Genomic DNA, 21,325 nt, shown 5'->3' with positions numbered 1-21,325 from the left:
TGGAGGCTTATCAAAATGTTAGGAAGTGCACTTCCACATCTTTATTTATATCTTCATGAAATGACATATCCACTCGCTGAAACTATACCCAGTTCTCAGATGACCTGGCTTTGTCTGACTAGCTGCTCTAAGGCATATGCTGTGAATGTAGTTATCTTGGTGTAGTTTGGCACTGTGCACTAGGCTCAATTTGATGCCAAGGCTGTTTGTGGTGATACAGTAACAGCAGAATAACTGGGAAGGAGAGAATGGAAATGAAGCCCTTACCCAGATGGGGAGAAGCAGCATGAGCCAATTGGGGCAGCTGTCTCCAAGGGTAGTGCTAGCACTGCCACTCAAGACCATTAGTATAGTTGTGATGTACATGTGGACAGGCAGGTTGTAGTAGTGTATTTTAACTATTTGTACATATCCAGGTCATGCTGTCTGTGAATAAGGTTGTGTTAACCACACAAGTTTACAACTGATAAAGGGTATTGTACCAAGTGTGTTGTCTAATCTGAAATGGGGACTAGCCATAAATCGGGGGTTGACATTAAGCTTTCATGGGCACTTGCTCATCTGGCAAGTTGGGAGCAGTTTTCACATGCCTGAAGATTATGGTTACTTGCCCAACAATTTTATTTGGCTTTGCACATGCCATAAATGGAATTCTTTCACTCCAACATGGGGCCTGGAATGAAGTTTTTGATGATCCAGCTGGTGTTTTTCTTCAATCTCTAGCCACTGACTTTTTACAGGGGGGTTGTAATCAATTGCTTAATGGCACACTAGCAGTTTGCAAAATACCACTGGAAAATAGACACACCAATTATTCACAAAAATGCAGCACGTGGTTGGAACACAGGCCAACTTCAATCCACCAGACCATTTATTTGTGATAAAGCGTTGATGATTTGGCATGTAGTTTGTGTCCCATCAGATGTTATATAGGCAGTATTTCTGCAGGCCTAATGGGAGTGTGTGTGTGATCTAGAGGGAGCGGTCGGCATTGGGTGAGACATGCAGGGGAAAGGAATGTAGCTTGTCTACAGTTTTGTGTATCCCATCAGATGGATATGTTTTATAGGCAGTATTTCTGCAGGCCTAATGGGAGCGTGTGTGTGATCTAGAGGGAGCGGTCGGCATTGTAGGGGAAATAACTGTATAATGGCTTGGCCTTGGTTTATTTTTTTTGTTGCGATTCGCTAATGAACATTAACAAATGGAACAGAAGAATCAATTTTACCTGTCCAATCGGGTAGCCACACAGATTTTCCACCTGCTCTACTGTTCCGTTTACCTGCCCAGGGCAATCGGGCAACAGTTAATGTCAACCTCTGCGAAATGCATTTACCTTCTTGACTCTCACTGTTTACATAAATGAATTACTCTGTACTGCATGTTGTAGCTGAAAATATGACCCGTTTAAGTGACCTCTTCCTAGAAATCCGGGGAGAATGTTTTCTATTGCGCTTCAGAACATCTTAGCCTTAATTGAAAACCATTTGAACTTTCTCAGTGGTACCTATACAGAGGGTAGCTAGATGGATATTTGCGCTACTGGTAACGGTTGTCTAGACCACATCCTGGATTGCGTCATATTTCTGTCGCACGCATGACCCTGTTTGTAGTAGTTATAAGCAGTGGTGGGGGAAAAGTACTAAATTGCCATACTTGAGTAAAGATACCTTGTTAGAAAATGAGTCAAGTAAGTCACCCAGTAAAATACTACTAAAGTAAAAGTATTTGGTTTTAAAAATGAGTATCAAAAGTAAATGGATTTGCCAAAATGTACTTATCAAAAGTAAGTGTATATATTTCTAATTCCTTTATTAAGCAAACCAGGCAGCACTTATTTATTTTTGAAGGATAGCCAGGAGCATACTCTAACACAGAAATAATTTACAAACAAAGCATTTGTTTAGCGAGTCTGCCAGATCAGATGTGGTAGGAATGACCGGGGATGTTCTCTTGATAAGTGTGAATAGGCCAATTTTACTGTCAAAATGTAACGTTCTTTTGGGTGTCAGGGAAAATGTATGGAGTAAGAAGTACATTTTTCTGTTTGGAATGTAGTAAAGTAAAAGTTGCCAAATTACTTAAGTAGTATTCTTAAGTACTTTACACCACTGGTTATAAGATTATGCATCTTCTTATTGCCCTGATATGTTGTCAGCTGATTATGGTCAGTTGCGTGACTCATTACACCTACACTAGGTTTCTACCCTCCGACATGAGTTTTCCCATGCCTGGGCCATCTCTCACATTGTCACTGAAATAAAATGTCTATCTGGCTGACACATTGTTGCTTTAGTGTTAAATGTACAAGCCTGTTCATAAATGATTTCCTTCTTATAGAATGTTTTATTTTTGTTCTTATTATATTCTCTGCACAGTACCACTGTGAGACTATTAAGAATGTGCGTGAGGCCTGTGAGAGCTTTGAGCCTGGCAGCATCCACTACCGCCCCGTGGCCATCGCTCTGGACACAAAGGGACCTGAGATCAGGACTGGACTTATCAAAGGAGTGAGTAGAACCAACCAACACTTAACTACCATGTTCCCAGCACACATCAACTGATTGGAGGCCCTATCAAATATTTACTACACATTTTGTTGCACTAAATATTGAGTACAGATGTGGGATCTTAATTTGAGCCAGTTTGCTACAGCAGGAAAATAATCCTGCAGCAACGGGAAATGTGGATTATAGTTACTTTGCATTTATATAGGGGTTGATCCTCCTTTTCTTAAGGCAAAATCAAGCCTGAAATTTCATAAGCCTTTTAAACCTCAAATATACAACAAGTTTTACATTTCCTGCATTGCAGGAAAGTTCTCCTGCAACTGGGTGATCAAATTAAGATCCTACATCTGTATGACATTGAATGGCTTGTGGTAAAGATATCTTGGACTACTACAAGCTTGAGAGTTTTCTTGACCAATTTCAAAGTCTTCAATGAGCCATTGAGTGGTTGAACCCCCATAGTCATGGTTCCTATTGAGACTCATCCATGGTCCTGTGTGTGTGTGTGTGTGTGTGTCAGAGTGGCACGTCTGAGGTGGAGCTGAAGAAGGGCAACATGATCAAGTTGACCCTGGATGATGCCTACCAGGAGAACTGTGATGAAGACAATCTGTGGCTGGACTACAAGAACATCACCAGGGTGGTGGAGCAGGGCAGCAAGATCTACATCGACGATGGACTCGTGTCCCTCCAGGTCAAGGAAATCGGTGAGCCCATGTCTGGCTCCCACTTAAGAGCTGAATAGACTAGAGAGTATTCCTTTGAGGATCTATGAGCCCTAGAATCTCCTCACTTACTGAACCTTTGGTTGAGTAAAGAATGGGCAGATGGTCCTTTCCTATTCTTTATTGCCTGGAGATAACAGTTAAGTGTCTCCTCTCCAATGTGTGTCCCCAGGTGGTGACTACCTGATGTGTGAGATTGAGAATGGAGGGACCCTGGGCAGTAAGAAGGGTGTGAACCTGCCTGGTGCTGCTGTGGACCTGCCTGCTGTCTCTGAGAAGGACATCTCTGACCTGACCTTCGGCGTGGAGCAAGGAGTGGACATGGTGTTTGCCTCTTTCATCCGTAAAGCAGCCGACGTGCACGCTGTCAGGAAGGTGCTGGGAGAGAAGGGCAAGAACATCAAGATCATCAGCAAGCTGGAGAACCATGAGGGAGTGCGCAGGTCTGTGTGATGGCATTAAATGCACAGAAATACAAGCTTATTTTGGACCCTTGGATATTAGAAATTGTGCTCGACTGGCCAGTGCCCAAAATCTTGATGTTCAGCACTAAATTCACATTCACCAACTCGATGGAAATGTTAAATCCGAATACTACATCTGAATCCGGTTTCCTGTCCCCTGTGCAGGTTTGATGAAATCATGGAAGCCAGTGATGGCATCATGGTTGCCCGTGGTGACCTGGGAATTGAGATCCCCACAGAGAAGGTGTTCCTGGCCCAGAAGATGATGATTGGCCGCTGCAACAGAGCCGGCAAGCCAATCACCTGCGCCACACAGGTCAGTTTACTTGTGTTGACAGCTTTTTATATTTTTTTATATATAAATATAAACGGGAGACGCTTCTATTTCCACAGGGATGCTACAGTTTGTTGTGATGTGAAAGGTTGTGCGTGTTATTACACTGTTGGTAGCCTGACATTGTGAATCCCTGTCCTTTCCACAGATGTTGGAGAGCATGATCAAGAAGCCCAGGCCCACCCGTGCTGAGGGCAGTGACGTGGCCAACGCCGTGCTGGATGGAGCTGACTGCATCATGCTGAGTGGAGAGACCGCCAAGGGAGACTACCCCCTGGAGGCTGTCCGCACACAGCACATGGTGAGACAGTGCCCCCTACAGTTAGCCTCCAGTACTGTCCTTCAGTCTGGATCTCATCAGCCCTCGACTACCACTAGTCCTGACCTACACTGTGTAGACCTATCAACAGCAGGGTCAGGGCTACTGGAAGTCATGTTGCAGATGGAAGTCAAACACGCATTTCCACTTTTTTATTTGTTCGTGTTTTATGTTATGTGATGTTTGTCAGGGTCAGCAAAAGCAGTCTGGATTCAGCCGGAATTATATTGACTCATAATGATCCATAGAATGGTTGCTCACCTGGTTTTAATAGTACAGAGTGTAGGACATGGGTGGAGAATGTGGCTGACGCTGCCCTCATTTCCTTCTACTCAGGCCTTTAACAGTTGACTCTAGTTCAGCTGCTGCACTCCTCTCTGGATGCAGGCAGGAGTGACTCAGCAGTCCTTGAGCAGCTGCTTATGGGTTCGCTGCAGCACCAAGTCCTTCACGCTTTAACATGTTTTCACCTCTTAAGAATGCATTGTTTGTCAACTGAAGGCACTGTCCTACGCAAGGGCTGATGTTACGCTCAGACTAACTCTGCCTCTTAACAGCTTCTCTTTTACGGTCTTTGAATGTTTTCCCTCTGTTTAGTTTTTTTATTAGACTTTGAAAGATGCTTCTTATTCCTCTCATTTCCTGTTTGACTATCTCTTCATGTGTGACTGTGCAAGGCGTGCATGTTATAACACCAGTTGGCTATAGTTACCTGCCCATCTCATAAAACCTCTTCACAGCTAACTAGTTTGAATGAGCAAAGTCAGTTTGGGTGGTATGTAGAATTATATTCCGATACTGACTATAGAATTAGCATAGGATCATAAAAGCCGTTTAGTGTTTTTGTAATGCTGTGATGTGTTAGACGCCATAGCTAAATGCACTGGCTGCGGTGGCCCATTGGCTGTGTTTTAACATGTGTGTTTTGTTCTTGTCTCACTAAACTGCACTCTGACTAAACCTACATTTCTGCCCTTTCTCTCTGCCTACCTCTCCATCTCATCCTATTCCTTTCACCTAAACTTCCTACCCTCCCTCTATCTCGTCTCCTATCACTCTTTCCTTATATCCATCTGTCTGGTGTTCTTCCTGTCCGTCTGCTACATCTTGCCCTCGCCTGTGCCAGATCGCTCGCGAGGCAGAGGCAGCCATGTTTCATCGGCAGGTGTTCGAGGACCTGCGGCGTGCCGCACCACACTCTACCGACCCGGCCGAGGCTATCGCCATCGGCGCTGTGGAGGCCTCCTTTAAGATCTTGTCCTCTGCGTTCATTGTGCTCACTAACTCTGGAAGGTAGGCAGGTGGCTGTAGCACAGCTGTTCGGGAGGGGGACTCAGGAGGTTTGAGAAGCCAGAGTAGGGAGAGACAGGGACTGAATGAAAGGGCATGGCACACGTTTACAGGTGTTTACGGTCACAACAAACTGGAGACCACTAAAAGTTGAATCCATTATAAGAATGGGGTACATATCTGGTAGTGCCTCTGCTTGACAGCTGTTACATCCACCTAACTCCTTAAATTAACTGGACCAGGACTGGATAAGCGTTTGCCATGCCTCTCAGGTGCGAGGCATGCCTCTTGGTGGTGTGACTAAGTGTAACCCCCGTGCCTCGGGCCCACCCTCATACTCAGATTGCTCGGGAGGCTGAGGCAGCCACCTTTCACAGACAGCTGTTTGAGGAGCTGCGGCGCACCACCCACCTGACCCGGGACCCCTCTGAGGCCGTGGCCTGTGGCGCAGTGGAGTCCTCATTCAAGTGCTGTGCTAGTGCCCTCGTCGTACTCACAAAGACCGGCAGGTAAGAGGGACAGGCAGCGGCAGGGAGGAGAGGGACAGGCGGGGTAAGAGGAAGGCACGGAGAAGAGGGACAGGCGGAGAAGAGGGACAGGCGGGGAGGAGAGGGACAGGCAGCGGCAGGTAAGAGGAAGGCAGGGAGGAGAGGGACAGGCAGCAGCAGGTCAGGGACTTACAGAACATGCAACTCTGACCCTTAACATCCTATTCCCCTACTTTAGATTGGTGGGGAACGGTTGCATGGTCCCAGATAGACGTCACCCCTCTGTGTGGGTGGAGACAGTAATGTGAGCTGTAGAAGGGTGGGTGGGGAGTATTATGGGTTGCACAGACAGAGGCCACTCTGTAGAGACAGATCTGTAGATAATAAATACAAGAAGAAAATGTGTATTCATTATTGGGAACACCACAGATTTCTGTGGCTGTATTGACAAAATACTGCAGGAGTCATTCAATTGTGTTCACCCTCACATCAACCGACCCTTTTGACTGCTCAACCTTGACATTTTCCTAATATTTTTAACTCTCAATGTGCGGACTTTGGTCAAACAATCTAGAGTGACTGTCTTTGTAACCCCAACAGAACCAACAGGATGAAATGTTAACTGTGGCTTGACATCAATGCACACTAGGTTTACGCAAACATTTATTTTACTATAGAGTAGGTCCTCTACTAATGAAATCATTAGGTTCCTAATATTTCAGAAATACATTTTAATTAAAAGTTTCAGAAATCTACCCCCTTTATAGATTTCTGTAGGCTTTGTTCAAGCCATATTGCCAGTATCTGAAATTGGAATGGCAGCAGGCCTTGGGTGTGTCATTGGCTGACAGTCTCTGAGCTGTGTTGTCTGTGTGCAGGTCAGCCCACCTGATCTCCAGGTACAGGCCCCGTGCCCCCATCATTGCTGTGACCCGTAACGGCCAGACCGCCCGCCAGGCCCACCTGTATCGCGGGATCTTCCCCGTCCTCTACAACAAGCCTGCCCACGACGTCTGGGCCGAGGACGTCGACCTCAGGGTCAACTTCGCCATGGAAATGGGTGAGAGTCCACAGCCATTACAAAGATCATTTCATGAGCTGTAAGATGATCTCCTGGATATTTATGGTATTTTAGTGTTACCAGAATAAAGGCTCACTCCAGACGGTCTAAACCAGGGGTCTACAATCCTAGGTTTCAAATAGGCGCACTTCTCTCCCCTGCAACTCTTCCATGTCATTAGTGTACAAGAGAAAATATTGCACTGTTCTGTCAATATACCTGGTAAAATAGTTCAACAATAAGGCCTGGGGAGATGTGGTAATGGCCAAAACTATGGCTAAGGGCTGTGTCCAGGCACTCCACGGTGCGTTGTGCATAAGAACAGCCCTTAGCTGTGGTATATTAACCATTTATCATAAACCCCTGCGGTGCCTTATTGCTATTATAAACTGGTTTCCAATGTAATTAGAGCACCCTTTGTTCTGTCATACATTTGGTATACGGCTGTCAGCCAATCTGCATTCAGGGCTCGAACCACCTAGTTTATAATGGTTATTAAAACACTCAATGGGGGGCCTATAAAACCTCTTCTCCCAAATTCTGTTTTTTGTTTAATTTCTTGGTTTCAGACTTAGTTTTTCACTGCATGCATTTGAGTCAACTCTTGACAGGTTCAGCTCATGAGCTCCATTAGCATCAGATTTGAATTTGGAATGGAAAAGGAATGTGTGTGCAACAAATGCTAGTGTCGTATCACATCGATTCGTTCCTCTAATCAAACCGAATCACACAGAATAGTTTCAAACTACCACATATCGGAGCCCATGTATCGAATTATCCTGAAAGAGTATTGGAGTGCATCTTCCAACCTTCCTTGCCAGCTTACAGCTTAAGTTAAAATCAATTCACTACGCTAGAACTTCAAATCTGATCGTCACCAAAAACATTCCCTGGGTTCATCGTCTCTCCCTCGCCGAACTGACTGCAGGTGCCTTATGAATGACTGTCTTAGAAACAGCTTGCACCTTTTAAAAAGATTACTACTTCTATGCAAATGTTGCTCAGTACAATAAAGTAAGTCCTGAAGGGAAGCAGATTGTAGCCCCAGGTGACAAACGTTAATCAGCCAGAAGAAGCTCAACTCAAAGCATCCAGTGAGCAGGCCTAGGCTACATCTTGATTTACAGTTTATCAAGACCTATTATTCAAATAAATGACTACTGTCGTGTTTTATGTAGTTGGATTGTTTTCACCAAAGTCAAATTGATTGTATAATTGATTCATACATGACTGTCTCAAATAAATTGACTTATTTTAAACATTCCAAATGTAATCTTGAACTTGAGATGCCCAGAGATTTGCCAGATCAGTGTAGTAGACTAGTTTCTGTCTGGCTCAAGTGCTGTTCTTTGACTTTGGATCAACTTTATAGATTTTTTATTTTTTTTGCCATTGTATCGCAATACTAAACCTGGTATCGAAGTCAAAAATCCTGGTGTGGTGACAACACTAGTAGGAGTGGTGTTGACAACTTTGCTCTTTGTTTTCCAGGCAAGGAGCGAGGTTTCTTCAAGGAGGGAGATGTGGTGATCGTCCTGACCGGTTGGCGCCCAGGCTCTGGCTATACCAACACCATGCGTGTGGTCGTGGTTCCTTGAATTATGACTACCCTCCTTTGCCCTTCTCACCCCTCCACTGTCTTGCCCTCCTTGTCCCTCTGCTCACCGCTCCCTGTCCCAACACCAGGGCTCAGACAGACTTGTACAGCCCACAACAAACACCTGGCCTTTTCTTCCTCCCCAAGAACAGGCCAGTGGTGGTGACTCGACCAATAGGAAATCTCCCCACTACAGTCCACCCCAGGGTTCCCCTCACGTAGGTGTGCTCTGTTCGCCCCCAGTCTCCAGGGTATCTGTACGCGCCCACCAGAAACGGCTGTATTTATTCACACAAACAAAACCATGTATGATTCTTACATTCAAACCAGACTGAAAGAGCTACAACCTAGCCTGTCGGTCTGCGCGTCCCAGGCACCTCTGTTTTGAGAGGCAGGCGGGGCACACCTTAAGAGAGCCTGCTATACTGTAACTTGTAAAAATAAAAACACACACTCCAATTCCTATAATGCAAACAAAATGGTGGCAACCCGACGAACCGCTCTTTAAGGCCCTGTCAGTTAAACTCTTCCCCCAAACATAGCCCCTTGTTGTGCTGTCTGTATTTGCATTGTGTTCTGTATACTTTCTCTGCACTCCCAATCTACTGTAGACAATGTTACATTCTGTATTATACTTGACTTTTGTGAAAGGTGAATTTAGATTCTGGGCATCTAATACTATATATTTTGTCTAACCATAGAAGTCTTATAATAGTTTGACAGGTTACTTTTTTTGTGTTGAATTATTCTTAGAAAGCCCTTACATTTTGGTCATAACTAAGTTGGCACTTAAGAACCACTGTGTATGTATGTAAGCTGCTACATGGTTCTCTCAAATGAATGATGTATGAATTCAGTACTTTGAGGGTTTTTCAGAGGGCACTGTGTGTGTGTGGGGGGGGGGGATAAGAAATGAGTTGGACCCCCCCCCCCTCAACCTCTTCTTTTCTCTTGCTCCTGTCTGTCGGTGACCTAGTGTGTATGTGTCTAAATGTCCAACTGCTTCTTTGATTGTGAGGGTAGGGTGTAACACAATGTTAACTGGTGTAATGAGTTGTCCTTTACTACTGGATTTCAATCATTAAAAGAGATGAGCACCTGTCTTGTTCTTGTCATGTTTGTATAACAGTACTCTTAACTGGGTGCCATCTCAGACTGGCTTGGAGCTACTCACCACTGACTAACTGACACTACATAGAATTTATACTCCAAATGTGCCTCAGTTCATTTTCTTAATGTGGTCTTAAAGGATTCCATAGATTCTATGACATTAGGGAAAGTCAATTAAGTGTTTTGATGATGGATCATTTTATTAAACAAAGGTCTGTTGGTCACTGGCGGTCCTGGCTGTAAACCACTCCCACCTGCCTGCGTGCCTCATCCATCACCTCAGCCAGGAGCAGAGAGTCTGCCTGGGACATCCTGGGGCTCTCCTTCAGGCCTACAGGACACGAGAATCACTAGAGATTGCATTGTCTGACATGTTGGCAGAGCTTACATCAAGACATCTGCACTGAAGGTACAACTGTTTTCTGAGGAACACATCAAATAAAATGTTATTGGTCACATGCACTGACTATAACCGGTGTAGACTTTCGAGCCTATTCCCAACAATGCACAGTTGAAGTAAAATATTTGCTAAATTAAAATCTATTGAACAACAAAGTATTGGTTTCATGAGCTGAAATAAGACTGCACAAATTTGTTTACATCCCTGCTAGTGAGCATTTCTCCTTTGCCAAGATAAGCCACGCCTGTCTGTTGGATGGATTATCAAGAAGCTGATTAAACAGCATGATCTTTATATGCACCTTGTGCTGGGGACAAAGGACCACTCATATGTGCAGTACCCTCTAGTACTTTGCAGTTGCCATACCAAGCAGTGATGTAGCTAGTCAGGATCTGAGGGCCCATGCCAAACCTTCTCAGCTTTCTGAGGGGGAAGAGGCACTGCTGTGGTGTGTTTGGACCATAATAGGTCCTTAGTGATTTGGACAACGAGGTACCTGAAGCTCTCATCCCGCTCCATTGATGTGAATGGGGGTGTGTTCAACCCCCCCCCTCTGTTTCCTGTAGTCCAAGATAAGCTCCTTTGTCTTGCCCACGTTGAGGGAAAGTGTGTCCTAGCACCACAATGCTCATCGTTGTCGGTGATCAGGTCTGCCACCGTCGTGCCGATGGCAAACTTGATGGTGTTGGAGTTGTGGGTGAACAGGGAATACAGGATGCCTACCCTTACCACCTGAACTTGGATGGCACTATGGTGTTGAACTATGAACTGTAGTCATTGAACAGCATTCTCACATAAGTTTATTTTGTCCAGGTGGGAAAGGGCAGTGTGGAGGGCAATAGAGATTGCGCCATCTCTGGATCTGTTGGGGCTCTATGCAAATCATCTCACAAATATTGTTTCTCCACACATACATATTTGTATTATTATTTCACGAAAAGGCCCATTGTTGAATTTGCCAGTGGTTTGTTTTGTCTGTGGAGTAGTCTCAGGAAACATTACAGAAGTCTTGAGCTAGCTGAATGTCAGAGACATGTTGAGGGCATTTCAGATGGTTTGCTGCCATCTTGTTGTGATTTCACACTGAGTAAACAAGACATGGGTCTGTAACTGCTTCAACATTTAGGGAAGGCGGGGAGCTAGTTGAAAGGCAATCCATGTCGCACACTGTTATATCTACGGTCTCATCAGTGTACCTTTGAGCAGGCACCTGCGCACCTCCTCTGCCTCATAGCGCATCCCAGTGCTGTTGATGAAGTTGAGGGGCAGGTAGGGCTCAGGCAGAGTGTATTGAATCTCCTTCCCATTCACCACCAGGGAGGTAGGACACCATATGTGCTCAGGAACCTAGGTGAATTAACACACAGTGTACACCACCGCTAGAATACATACTGTATAATTAGACTTTTTATGATTAGTAGGTGGTTTGAATTAGCTATGATGCGACATTGATTCAACGTATCAAATGTGTTTTTGGAGGAGTGTGTCCCTTGTAGAACCTACCCTGATGGTTCCCTTGGTGCCAATGATAACAGCGTCGTTGGGAAGCTCCACAGCAATAGAGCAGGTGAACACTGCCATTCTGTTCCTGGAGAACTTCAGGGTGACCACCATGCCTTCATCCACACCTAGCACAAACACAATGACATGGCTGATAAAGAAATGCACCTGTTAACATGTTCAACACATATTGATACACGTTCCCTCCCTCTAACATTTCAGTAGTCCTTCCGTCATGTCATTTCCACAGACCATGTCGTCCATTCAAACTAGAGTGAACACGGGTGTACAGCTCTGCATTGTAATGAACATGCACTTGCTTAGTAGCACTGTCGTTGCAGGTAGTCATTAACATTCCACTTTTGGACTACCTGAATAGCACGACGAAATATTTTCCGACAGTAAAAGTGATAGAGGTGAGAGTGAAGCCTAATCTAAGAAAAACTAGAAAGACTGGCCCTCTCCCTAGGTTAAACATGACAGAATTTACAGATTCAGTAGGTAATACGAAAACAGCTGTTGCACAACTTTTACAGGCTAACCATTGTAAACCTCAAGCTAAACGGTTATAAAGGAGACCATTGTCATTTAAACCTCAGTGGCAATGGAATGACTTCTGAGTGAACCCAAAGAGGGCAACAGAACAGACAACAGAGTGTAATGGAATGACTTCTGAGTGAACCCAAAGAGGGCAACAGAACAGACAACAGAGTGTAATGGAATGACTTCTGAGTGAACCCAAAGAGGGCAACAGAACAGACAACAGAGTGTAATGGAATGACTTCTGAGTGAACCCAAAGAGGGCAACAGAACAAACAACAGAGTGTAATGGAATGACTTCTGAGTGAACCCAAAGAGGGCAACAGAACAAACAACAGAGTGTAATGGAATGACTTCTGAGTGAACCCAAAGAGGGCAACAGAACAGACAACAGAGTGTAATGGAATGACTTCTGAGTGAACCCAAAGAGGGCAACAGAACAGACAACAGAGTGTAATGGAATGACTTCTGAGTGAACCCAAAGAGGGCAACAGAACAGACAACAGAGTGTAAGCCATCATTGTAAATAAGAATTTCATTTTAACTGACTTGCCTAGTTAAATAAGAGGTACATTTTCTAAATGTTTATAAACAACAGGGAGAAGACTAACACTGATATCACAGGAATATATATCAGAAGCAGGGAGTTGACACAAGGACTAAAATCTTAAAAGTGGAGGAATATAAAGATATGACCTTAGTGTTCTCTACAATTGCTAGCTGCGGTACTAGGATATCCCCAATAGGTAAAGCACTAGTAATATATCCCCAATAGGTAAAGCACTAGTAATATATCCCCAATAGCTAAAGCACTAGTAATATATCCCCAATAGGTAGATCACTAGTAATATATCCCCAATGGGTAGATCACTAGTAATATATCCCCAATAGGTAGATCACTAGTAATATATCCCCAATAGCTAAAGCACTAGTAATATATCCCCAATAGCTAAAGCACTAGTAATATATCCCCAATAGCTAAAGCACTAGTAATATATCCCCAATAGCTTAATATATCCCCAAAGCTAAAGCACTAGTAATATATCCCCAATAGCTAAAGCACCAGTAATATATCCCCAATAAAGCTAATATAGCACTAAAGTAATATATCCCCAATAGCTAAAGCACTAGTAATATATCCCCAATAGCTAAAGCACTAGTAATATATCCCCAATAGCTAAAGCACTAGTAATATATCCCCAATAGCTAAAGCACTAGTAATATATCCCCAATAGCTAAAGCACTAGTAATATATCCCCAATAGCTAAAGCACTAGTAATATATCCCCAATAGCTAAAGCACTAGTAATATATCCCCAATAGCTAAAGCACTAGTAATATATCCCCAATAGCTAAAGCACTAGTAATATATCCCCAATAGCTAAAGCACTAGTAATATATCCCCAATAGGTAAAGCACTAGTAATATATCCCCAATAGCTAAAGCACTAGTAATATATCCCCAATAGGTAGATCACTAGTAATATATCCCCAATAGCTAAAGCACTAGTAATATATCCCCAATAGCTAAAGCACTAGTAATATATCCCCAATAGGTAAAGCACTAGTAATATATCCCCAATAGCTAAAGCACTAGTAATATATCCCCAATAGGTAGATCACTAGTAATATATCCCCAATAGGTAGATCACTAGTAATATATCCCCAATAGCTAAAGCACTAGTAATATATCCCCAATAGGTAGATCACTAGTAATATATCCCCAATAGGTAGATCACTAGTAATATATCCCCAATAGCTAAAGCACTAGTAATATATCCCCAATAGGTAGATCACTAGTAATATATCCCCAATAGCTAAAGCACTAGTAATATATCCCCAATAGGTAGATCACTAGATCACTAGTAATATATCCCCAATAGGTAGATCACTAGTAATATATCCCCAATAGGTAGATCATAGTAATATATCCCCAAAAGATCACTAGTAATATATCCCCAATAGGTAGATCACTAGTAATATATCCCCAATAGCTAAAGCACTAGTAATATATCCCCAATAGGTAGATCACTAGTAATATATCCCCAATAGCCAAAAGCACTAGTAATATATCCCCTAGTAATATATAGGTAGATCACTAGTAATATATCCCCAATAGGTAGATCACTAGTAATATATCCCCAATAGGTAGATCACTAGTAATATATCCCCAATAGCTAAAGCACTAGTAATATATCCCCAATAGGTAGATCACTAGTAATATATCCCCAATAGCTAAAGCACTAGTAATATATCCCCAATAGGTAGAGCACTAGTAATATATCCCCAATAGGTAGATCACTAGTAATATATCCCCAATAGCTAAAGCACTAGTAATATATCCCCAATAGGTAGATCACTAGTAATATATCCCCAATAGGTAGATCACTAGTAGATAGATCACTAGTAATATATCCCCAATAGGTAGATCACTAGTAATATATCCCCAATAGGTAGATCACTAGTAATATATCCCCAATAGCTAAAGCACTAGTAATATATCCCCAATAGGTAGATCACTAGTAATATATCCCCAATAGGTAGATCACTAGTAATATATCCCCAATAGCTAAAGCACTAGTAATATATCCCCAATAGGTAAAGCACTAGTAATATATCCCCAATAGCTAAAGCACTAGTAATATATCCCCAATAGGTAGATCACTAGTAATATATCCCCAATAGGTAGATCACTAGTAATATATCCCCAATAGCTAAAGCACTAGTAATATATCCCCAACTAGTAATATATCCCCAAAGGTAGATCACTAGTAATATATCCCCAATAGGTAGATCACTAGTAATATATCCCCAATAGGTAGATCAGCACTAGTAATATATCCCCAATAGCCCAAAAGATCACTAGTAATATATCCCCCCACTAGTAATATATCCCCAATAGGTAGATCACTAGTAATATATCCCCAATAGGTAGATCACTAGTAATATATCCCCAATAGCTAAAGCACACTAGTAATATATCCCACAATAGGTAGATCACTAGTAATATATCCCCAATAGCTAAAGCACTAGTAATATATCCCCAATAGGTAAAGATCACTAGTAATATATCCCCAATAGCTAAAGCACTAGTAATATATCCCCAATAGGTAAGATCACTAGTAATATATCCCCAATAGGTAGATCACTAGTAATATATCCCCAATAGGTAGATCACTAGTAATATATCCCCAATAGTAATATATCCCCAAAAGCACTAGTAATATATCCCCAATAGGTAGATCACTAGTAATATATCCCCAATAGCTAAAGCACTAGTAATATATCCCCAATAGGTAAATCACTAGTAATATATCCCCAATAGCTAAAGCACTAGTAATATATCCCCAATAGGTAGATCACTAGTAATATATAAAGCACCCCAATAGGCTAAAGATCACTAGTAATATATCCCCAATAGGTAGATCACTAGTAATATAGATCACTAGTAATATATCCCCAATAGGTAAAGATCACTAGTAATATATCCCCAATAGGTAGATCACTAGTAATATATCCCCAATAGGTAGATCACTAGTAATATATCCCCAATAGGTAGATCACTAGTAATATATCCCCAATAGCTAAAGCACTAGTAATATATCCCCAATAGGTAGATCACTAGTAATATATCCCCAATAGGTAGATCACTAGTAATATATCCCCAATAGGCTAAAGCACTAGTAATATATCCCCAATAGGTAGATCACTAGTAATATATCCCCAATAGGTAGATCACTAGTAATATATATATCACTAGTAATATATCCCCAATAGGTAGATCACTAGTAATATATCCCCAATAGTAATATATCCCCAATAGCTAAAGCACTAGTAATATATCCCCAATAGGTAGATCACTAGTAATATATCCCCAATAGCTAAATCACTAGTAATATATCCCCAATAGGTAGATCACTAGTAATATATCCCCAATAGGTAGATCATAGCTAAAGCACTAGTAATATATCCCCAATAGGTAGATCACTAGTAATATATCCCCAATAGGTAGATCACTAGTAATATATCCCCAATAGGTAGATCACTAGTAATATATCCCCAATAGGTAGATCACTAGTAATATATCCCCAATAGGTAGATCACTAGTAATATATCCCCAATAGGTAGATCACTAGTAATATACTAGTCACTAGTAATATCCCCAATAGGTAGATCACTAGTAATATATCCCCAATAGGTAGATCACTAGTAATATATCCCCAATAGCTAAAGCACTAGTAATATATCCCCAATAGGTAGATCACTAGTAATATATCCCCAATAGGTAGATCACTAGTAATATATCCCCAATAGGTAGATCACTAGTAATATATCCCCAATAGGTAGATCACTAGTAATATATCCCCAATAGCTAAAGCACTAGTAATATATCCCCAATAGGTAGATCACTAGTAATATATCCCCAATAGGTAGATCACTAGTAATATATCCCCAATAGGTAGATCACTAGTAATATATCCCCAAATACTAGTAGATCACTAGTAATATATCCCCAATAGCTAAATCACTAGTAATATATCCCCAATAGCTAAAGATCACTAGTAATATATCCCCAATAGGTAGATCACTAGTAATATATCCCCAATAGGTAGATCACTAGTAATATATCCCCAATAGGTAGATCACTAGTAATAGCTAAAGCACTAGTAATATATCCCCAATAGGTAAAGCACTAGTAATATATCCCCAAAGGTAGCTAAAGCACTAGTAATATATCCCCAATAGGTAGATCACTAGTAATATATCCCCAATAGCTAAAGCACTAGTAATATATCCCCAATAGGTAGATCACTAGTAATATATCCCCAATAGCTAAAGCACTAGTAATATATCCCCAATAGCTAAAGCACTAGTAATATATCCCCAATAGGTAGATCACAATAGGTAATATATCCCCAATAGGTAGATCACTAGTAATATATCCCCAATAGGTAGATCACTAGTAATATATCCCCAATAGCTAAAGCACTAGTAATATATCCCCAATAGGTAGATCACTAGTAATATATCCCCAATAGGTAGATCACTAGTAATATATCCCCAATAGCTAAAGCACTAGTAATATATCCCCAATAGGTAGATCACTAGTAATATATCCCCAATAGGTAGATCACTAGTAATATATCCCCAATAGCTAAAGCACTAGTAATATATCCCCAATAGGTAGATCACTAGTAATATATCCCCAATAGCTAAAGCACTAGTAATATATCCCCAATAGGTAGATCACTAGTAATATATCCCCAATAGGTAGATCACTAGTAATATATCCCCAATAGGTAGATCACTAGTAATATATCCCCAATAGCTAAAGCACTAGTAATATATCCCCAATAGGTAGATCACTAGTAATATATCCCCAATAGCTAAAGCACTAGTAATATATCCCCAATAGGTAGATCACTAGTAATATATCCCCAATAGCTAAAGCACTAGTAATATATCCCCAATAGCTAGATCACTAGTAATATATCCCCAATAGGTAGATCACTAGATCACTAGTAATATATCCCCAATAGGTAGATCACTAGTAATATATCCCCAATAGCTAAAGCACTAGTAATATATCCCCAATAGGTAGATCACTAGTAATATATCCCCAATAGGTAGATCACTAGTAATATATCCCCAATAGCTAAAGCACTAGTAATATATCCCCAATAGGTAGATCACTAGTAATATATCCCCAATAGGTAGATCACTAGTAATATATCCCCAATAGGTAGATCACTAGTAATATATCCCCAATAGCTAAAGCACTAGTAATATATCCCCAATAGGTAGATCACTAGTAATATATCCCCAATATATCACTAGTAATATATCCCCAATAGCTAAAGCACTAGTAATATATCCCCCACTAGTAATAATAGGTAGATCACTAGTAATATATCCCCAATAGGTAGATCACTAGTAATATATCCCCAATAGGTAGATCACTAGTAATATATCCCCACTAGATCACTAGTAATATATCCCCAATAGGTAGATCACTAGTAATATATCCCCAATAGGTAGATCACTAGTAATATATCCCCAATAGGTAGATCACTAGTAATATATCCCCAAATAGCTAAAAGCACTAGTAATATATCCCCAATAGGTAGATCACTAGTAATATATCCCCAATAGGTAGATCACTAGTAATATATCCCCAATAGCTAAAGCACTAGTAATATATCCCCAATAGGTAAATCACTAGATCACTAGTAATATATCCCCAATAGGTAGATCACTAGTAATATATCCCCAATAGGTAGAATAGCTAAAGCACTAGTAATATATCCCCAATAGGTAGAGCACTAGTAATATATCCCCAATAGGTAGATCACTAGTAATATATCCCCAATAGGTAGATCACTAGTAATATATCCCCAATAGGTAGATCACTAGTAATATATCCCCAATAGCTAAAGCACTAGTAATATATCCCCAATAGGTAGATCACTAGTAATATATCCCCAATAGGTAGATCACTAGTAATATATCCCCAATAGGTAGATCACTAGTAATATATCCCCAATAGGTAGATCACTAGTAATATATCCCCAATAGCTAGTAATATATAAAGATCACTAGTAATATATCCCCAATAGGTAGATCACTAGTAATATATCCCCAATAGGTAGATCACTAGTAATATATCCCCAATAGGTAGATCACTAGTAATATATCCCCAATAGGTAGATCACTAGTAATATATCCCCAATAGGTAGATCACTAGTAATATATCCCCAATAGCTAAAGCACTAGTAATATATCCCCAATAGGTAGATCACTAGTAATATATCCCCAATAGGTAGATCACTAGTAATATATCCCCAATAGGTAGATCACTAGTAATATATCCCCAATAGGTAGATCACTAGTAATATATCCCCAATAGGTAGATCACTAGTAATATATCCCCAATAGGTAGATCACTAGTAATATATCCCCAATAGGTAGATCACTAGTAATATATCCCCAATAGGTAGATCACTAGTAATATATCCCCAATAGGTAGATCACTAGTAATATATCCCCAATAGGTAGATCACTAGTAATATATCCCCAATAGGTAGATCACTAGTAATATATCCCCAATAGGTAGATCACTAGTAATATATCCCCAATAGGTAGATCACTAGTAATATATCCCCAATAGGTAGATCACTAGTAATATATCCCCAATAGGTAGATCACTAGTAATATATCCCCAATAGGTAGATCACTAGTAATATATCCCCAATAGGTAGATCACTAGTAATATATCCCCAATAGGTAGATCACTAGTAATATATCCCCAATAGGTAGATCACTAGTACCCCCAATATCTACAACTAGTATTTGTTTCTAAGTGTCCCATTGCTGTCTCACTACCTGTTTCCAGACAGACACCGGTGGCTTGGATGCACTCAGGCTTCTCTCCATTGTACACCATGCATATAAACTGCAGGCAGTAGATGCCGATGTCCAGCAGCGCCCCTCCTCCCAGCTCCTTCTCCACCGCTCTGGGCACGTGCATGAGGGGCACCCCAAAGTCTGCCTTTACCATCTTCACCTCACCCACCTCCCCCCGAGACAGCAGGCGCTCGATCTCCAGAGAAGCTGGGAAGAAGCGGGTCCACACTGCCTGGAGCATCAAGGGAGGAGGAGGGAGAGCACTATGGTTAAACACAAATACATGAACAAAGATGAATGAAGTATTATTTTTAACACACACGGGGCTGCCTTCACCTGAGTGCTGTTGAAACACTGGCTGGGTATGTGACGTGGTCATAATGACACAGGTGTAACTGTCCGTTTTACCTCCATCAGAAAGACTTTGTTCATCTTAGCAGAGGCCACCAGCTCTTGTACCTCTCTGAGGTTCATGGCCATAGGCTTCTCACACAGCACATTCTTCTGGGCCTTCATGAAGAGCATGCCAACTGGCAGGTGGTATGGGTGGATGGTGCCCACATATACCACCTCTACCCACACACAGTGACAATGAGGAGACAGGATTAAGGATACATTTTAAAGAATTAGAAGAGGAATACATTGTATTACTGGACATGAGGCCGTTTAGAAAAATGGCATAATAAAAAGGCACTAATAAACACTGTTCTGACGCATATTACACACGCCGAGAGGAACATAAAGCACCTGAGGTGACGGCTAGATTATGTTTGAGACAAGACACTGACCAATCTCTGGATCTCTGGCCAGTTCCTCATAGCTGCCGTAGGCTTGAGGGATGCTGTGCTTCTTTGCAAACGCCTCAGCATCCTGTAGTTTCCGTGCTGCCACAGCAACAATCTAGGGAAGACCAAAAGGTGGGCTTTTTCATTCATTCATCACATGTTTGTAGCATGTGGGACTTTTAAATAAGCCACTTTCACATTTCGATATTACATTTCCCCACATGCTCATTTAGTTCGAGTTTTATGGTAAATCATTCATTTGTGCAGAGTGTACCGTGTGGCAGTAAACGAGAATGTAATGTCAGCAACTCGAAAAATTCATTACAATGGGCCACATTGTAACTGTTACAATCTACTTAAAGTTAACTACATGGGTGCAGTGCAACCTTCTGATTTCTGATCATAAAACGGGTGGGTATAATTTGTTGAACGTTCCAACAGGAATCGGAAACTTCGTAAAGTACAAGGTTGCCAACAAACAACGCATACAGCAGTTCAGATCATTCACGTCCATTTGAAACTCCACGCCGACGATAGCCAACTGAGGCTTGAACACGAATATAATAAAGTCTGTGGTGGTGGGTGTCACTGTCTACTGTAAACGGGTACAAGTACCTGATGGTCTCCGGGAGGGAGGGTTTTCAGTGCCACTGTGAAATCATGGCTGATTTTCCCGGCGCTACAGATTCCCCACCTGGTTGCCATATTGGCGTAGAAAACATGTAACTATTCACAGGCAGGTGGAGACAGACTCTGTTTTGATGAAATGACGAGACAGCGTCATTGACGCGAGTAACCAAC

General features: G+C 41.6%; 2 protein-coding genes across 5 annotated transcripts in view; one reads left to right on the top strand and one right to left on the bottom strand.

The window, feature by feature from the left end:
• Positions 1 to 9,886, top strand: part of LOC112235745 (pyruvate kinase PKM-like) — a 21,504-nt gene extending 11,618 nt beyond the window's left edge. For 3 of the 4 annotated variants that reach the window (XM_024404266.2, XM_024404267.2, XM_024404264.2), the window contains 8 exons: positions 2,379 to 2,510; positions 3,031 to 3,217; positions 3,408 to 3,678; positions 3,865 to 4,015; positions 4,182 to 4,334; positions 5,479 to 5,645; positions 7,009 to 7,190; positions 8,682 to 9,886. In XM_024404266.2, coding sequence (XP_024260034.1) covers positions 2,379 to 2,510; positions 3,031 to 3,217; positions 3,408 to 3,678; positions 3,865 to 4,015; positions 4,182 to 4,334; positions 5,479 to 5,645; positions 7,009 to 7,190; positions 8,682 to 8,788 — 1,350 coding nt within the window. In that variant the 3' untranslated portion in view covers positions 8,789 to 9,886. Of the gene's footprint in view, positions 1 to 2,378; positions 2,511 to 3,030; positions 3,218 to 3,407; positions 3,679 to 3,864; positions 4,016 to 4,181; positions 4,335 to 5,478; positions 5,646 to 5,984; positions 6,152 to 7,008; positions 7,191 to 8,681 lie in introns of all 4 variants that reach the window. The other variant, XM_024404265.2, reaches the window with a different exon arrangement.
• Positions 9,362 to 21,325, bottom strand: LOC112235746 (trans-1,2-dihydrobenzene-1,2-diol dehydrogenase-like). The gene is made up of 7 exons (XM_024404268.2): positions 21,140 to 21,325; positions 20,528 to 20,639; positions 20,148 to 20,311; positions 19,719 to 19,971; positions 11,801 to 11,925; positions 11,494 to 11,644; positions 9,362 to 10,228 (listed from the first exon to the last, which is right to left on the bottom strand). Exons 1-7 carry the CDS (start codon positions 21,227 to 21,229, stop codon positions 10,119 to 10,121), a joined length of 1,005 nt encoding a protein of 334 aa, XP_024260036.1. The 5' UTR covers positions 21,230 to 21,325; the 3' UTR covers positions 9,362 to 10,118.

The sequence above is a fragment of the Oncorhynchus tshawytscha genome, linkage group LG04 (genome assembly GCF_018296145.1).
Source record: "Oncorhynchus tshawytscha isolate Ot180627B linkage group LG04, Otsh_v2.0, whole genome shotgun sequence".
NCBI classification, from domain to species: Eukaryota; Metazoa; Chordata; class Actinopteri; order Salmoniformes; family Salmonidae; genus Oncorhynchus; species Oncorhynchus tshawytscha.
This window is presented reverse-complemented; position numbering and strand designations above follow the sequence as displayed.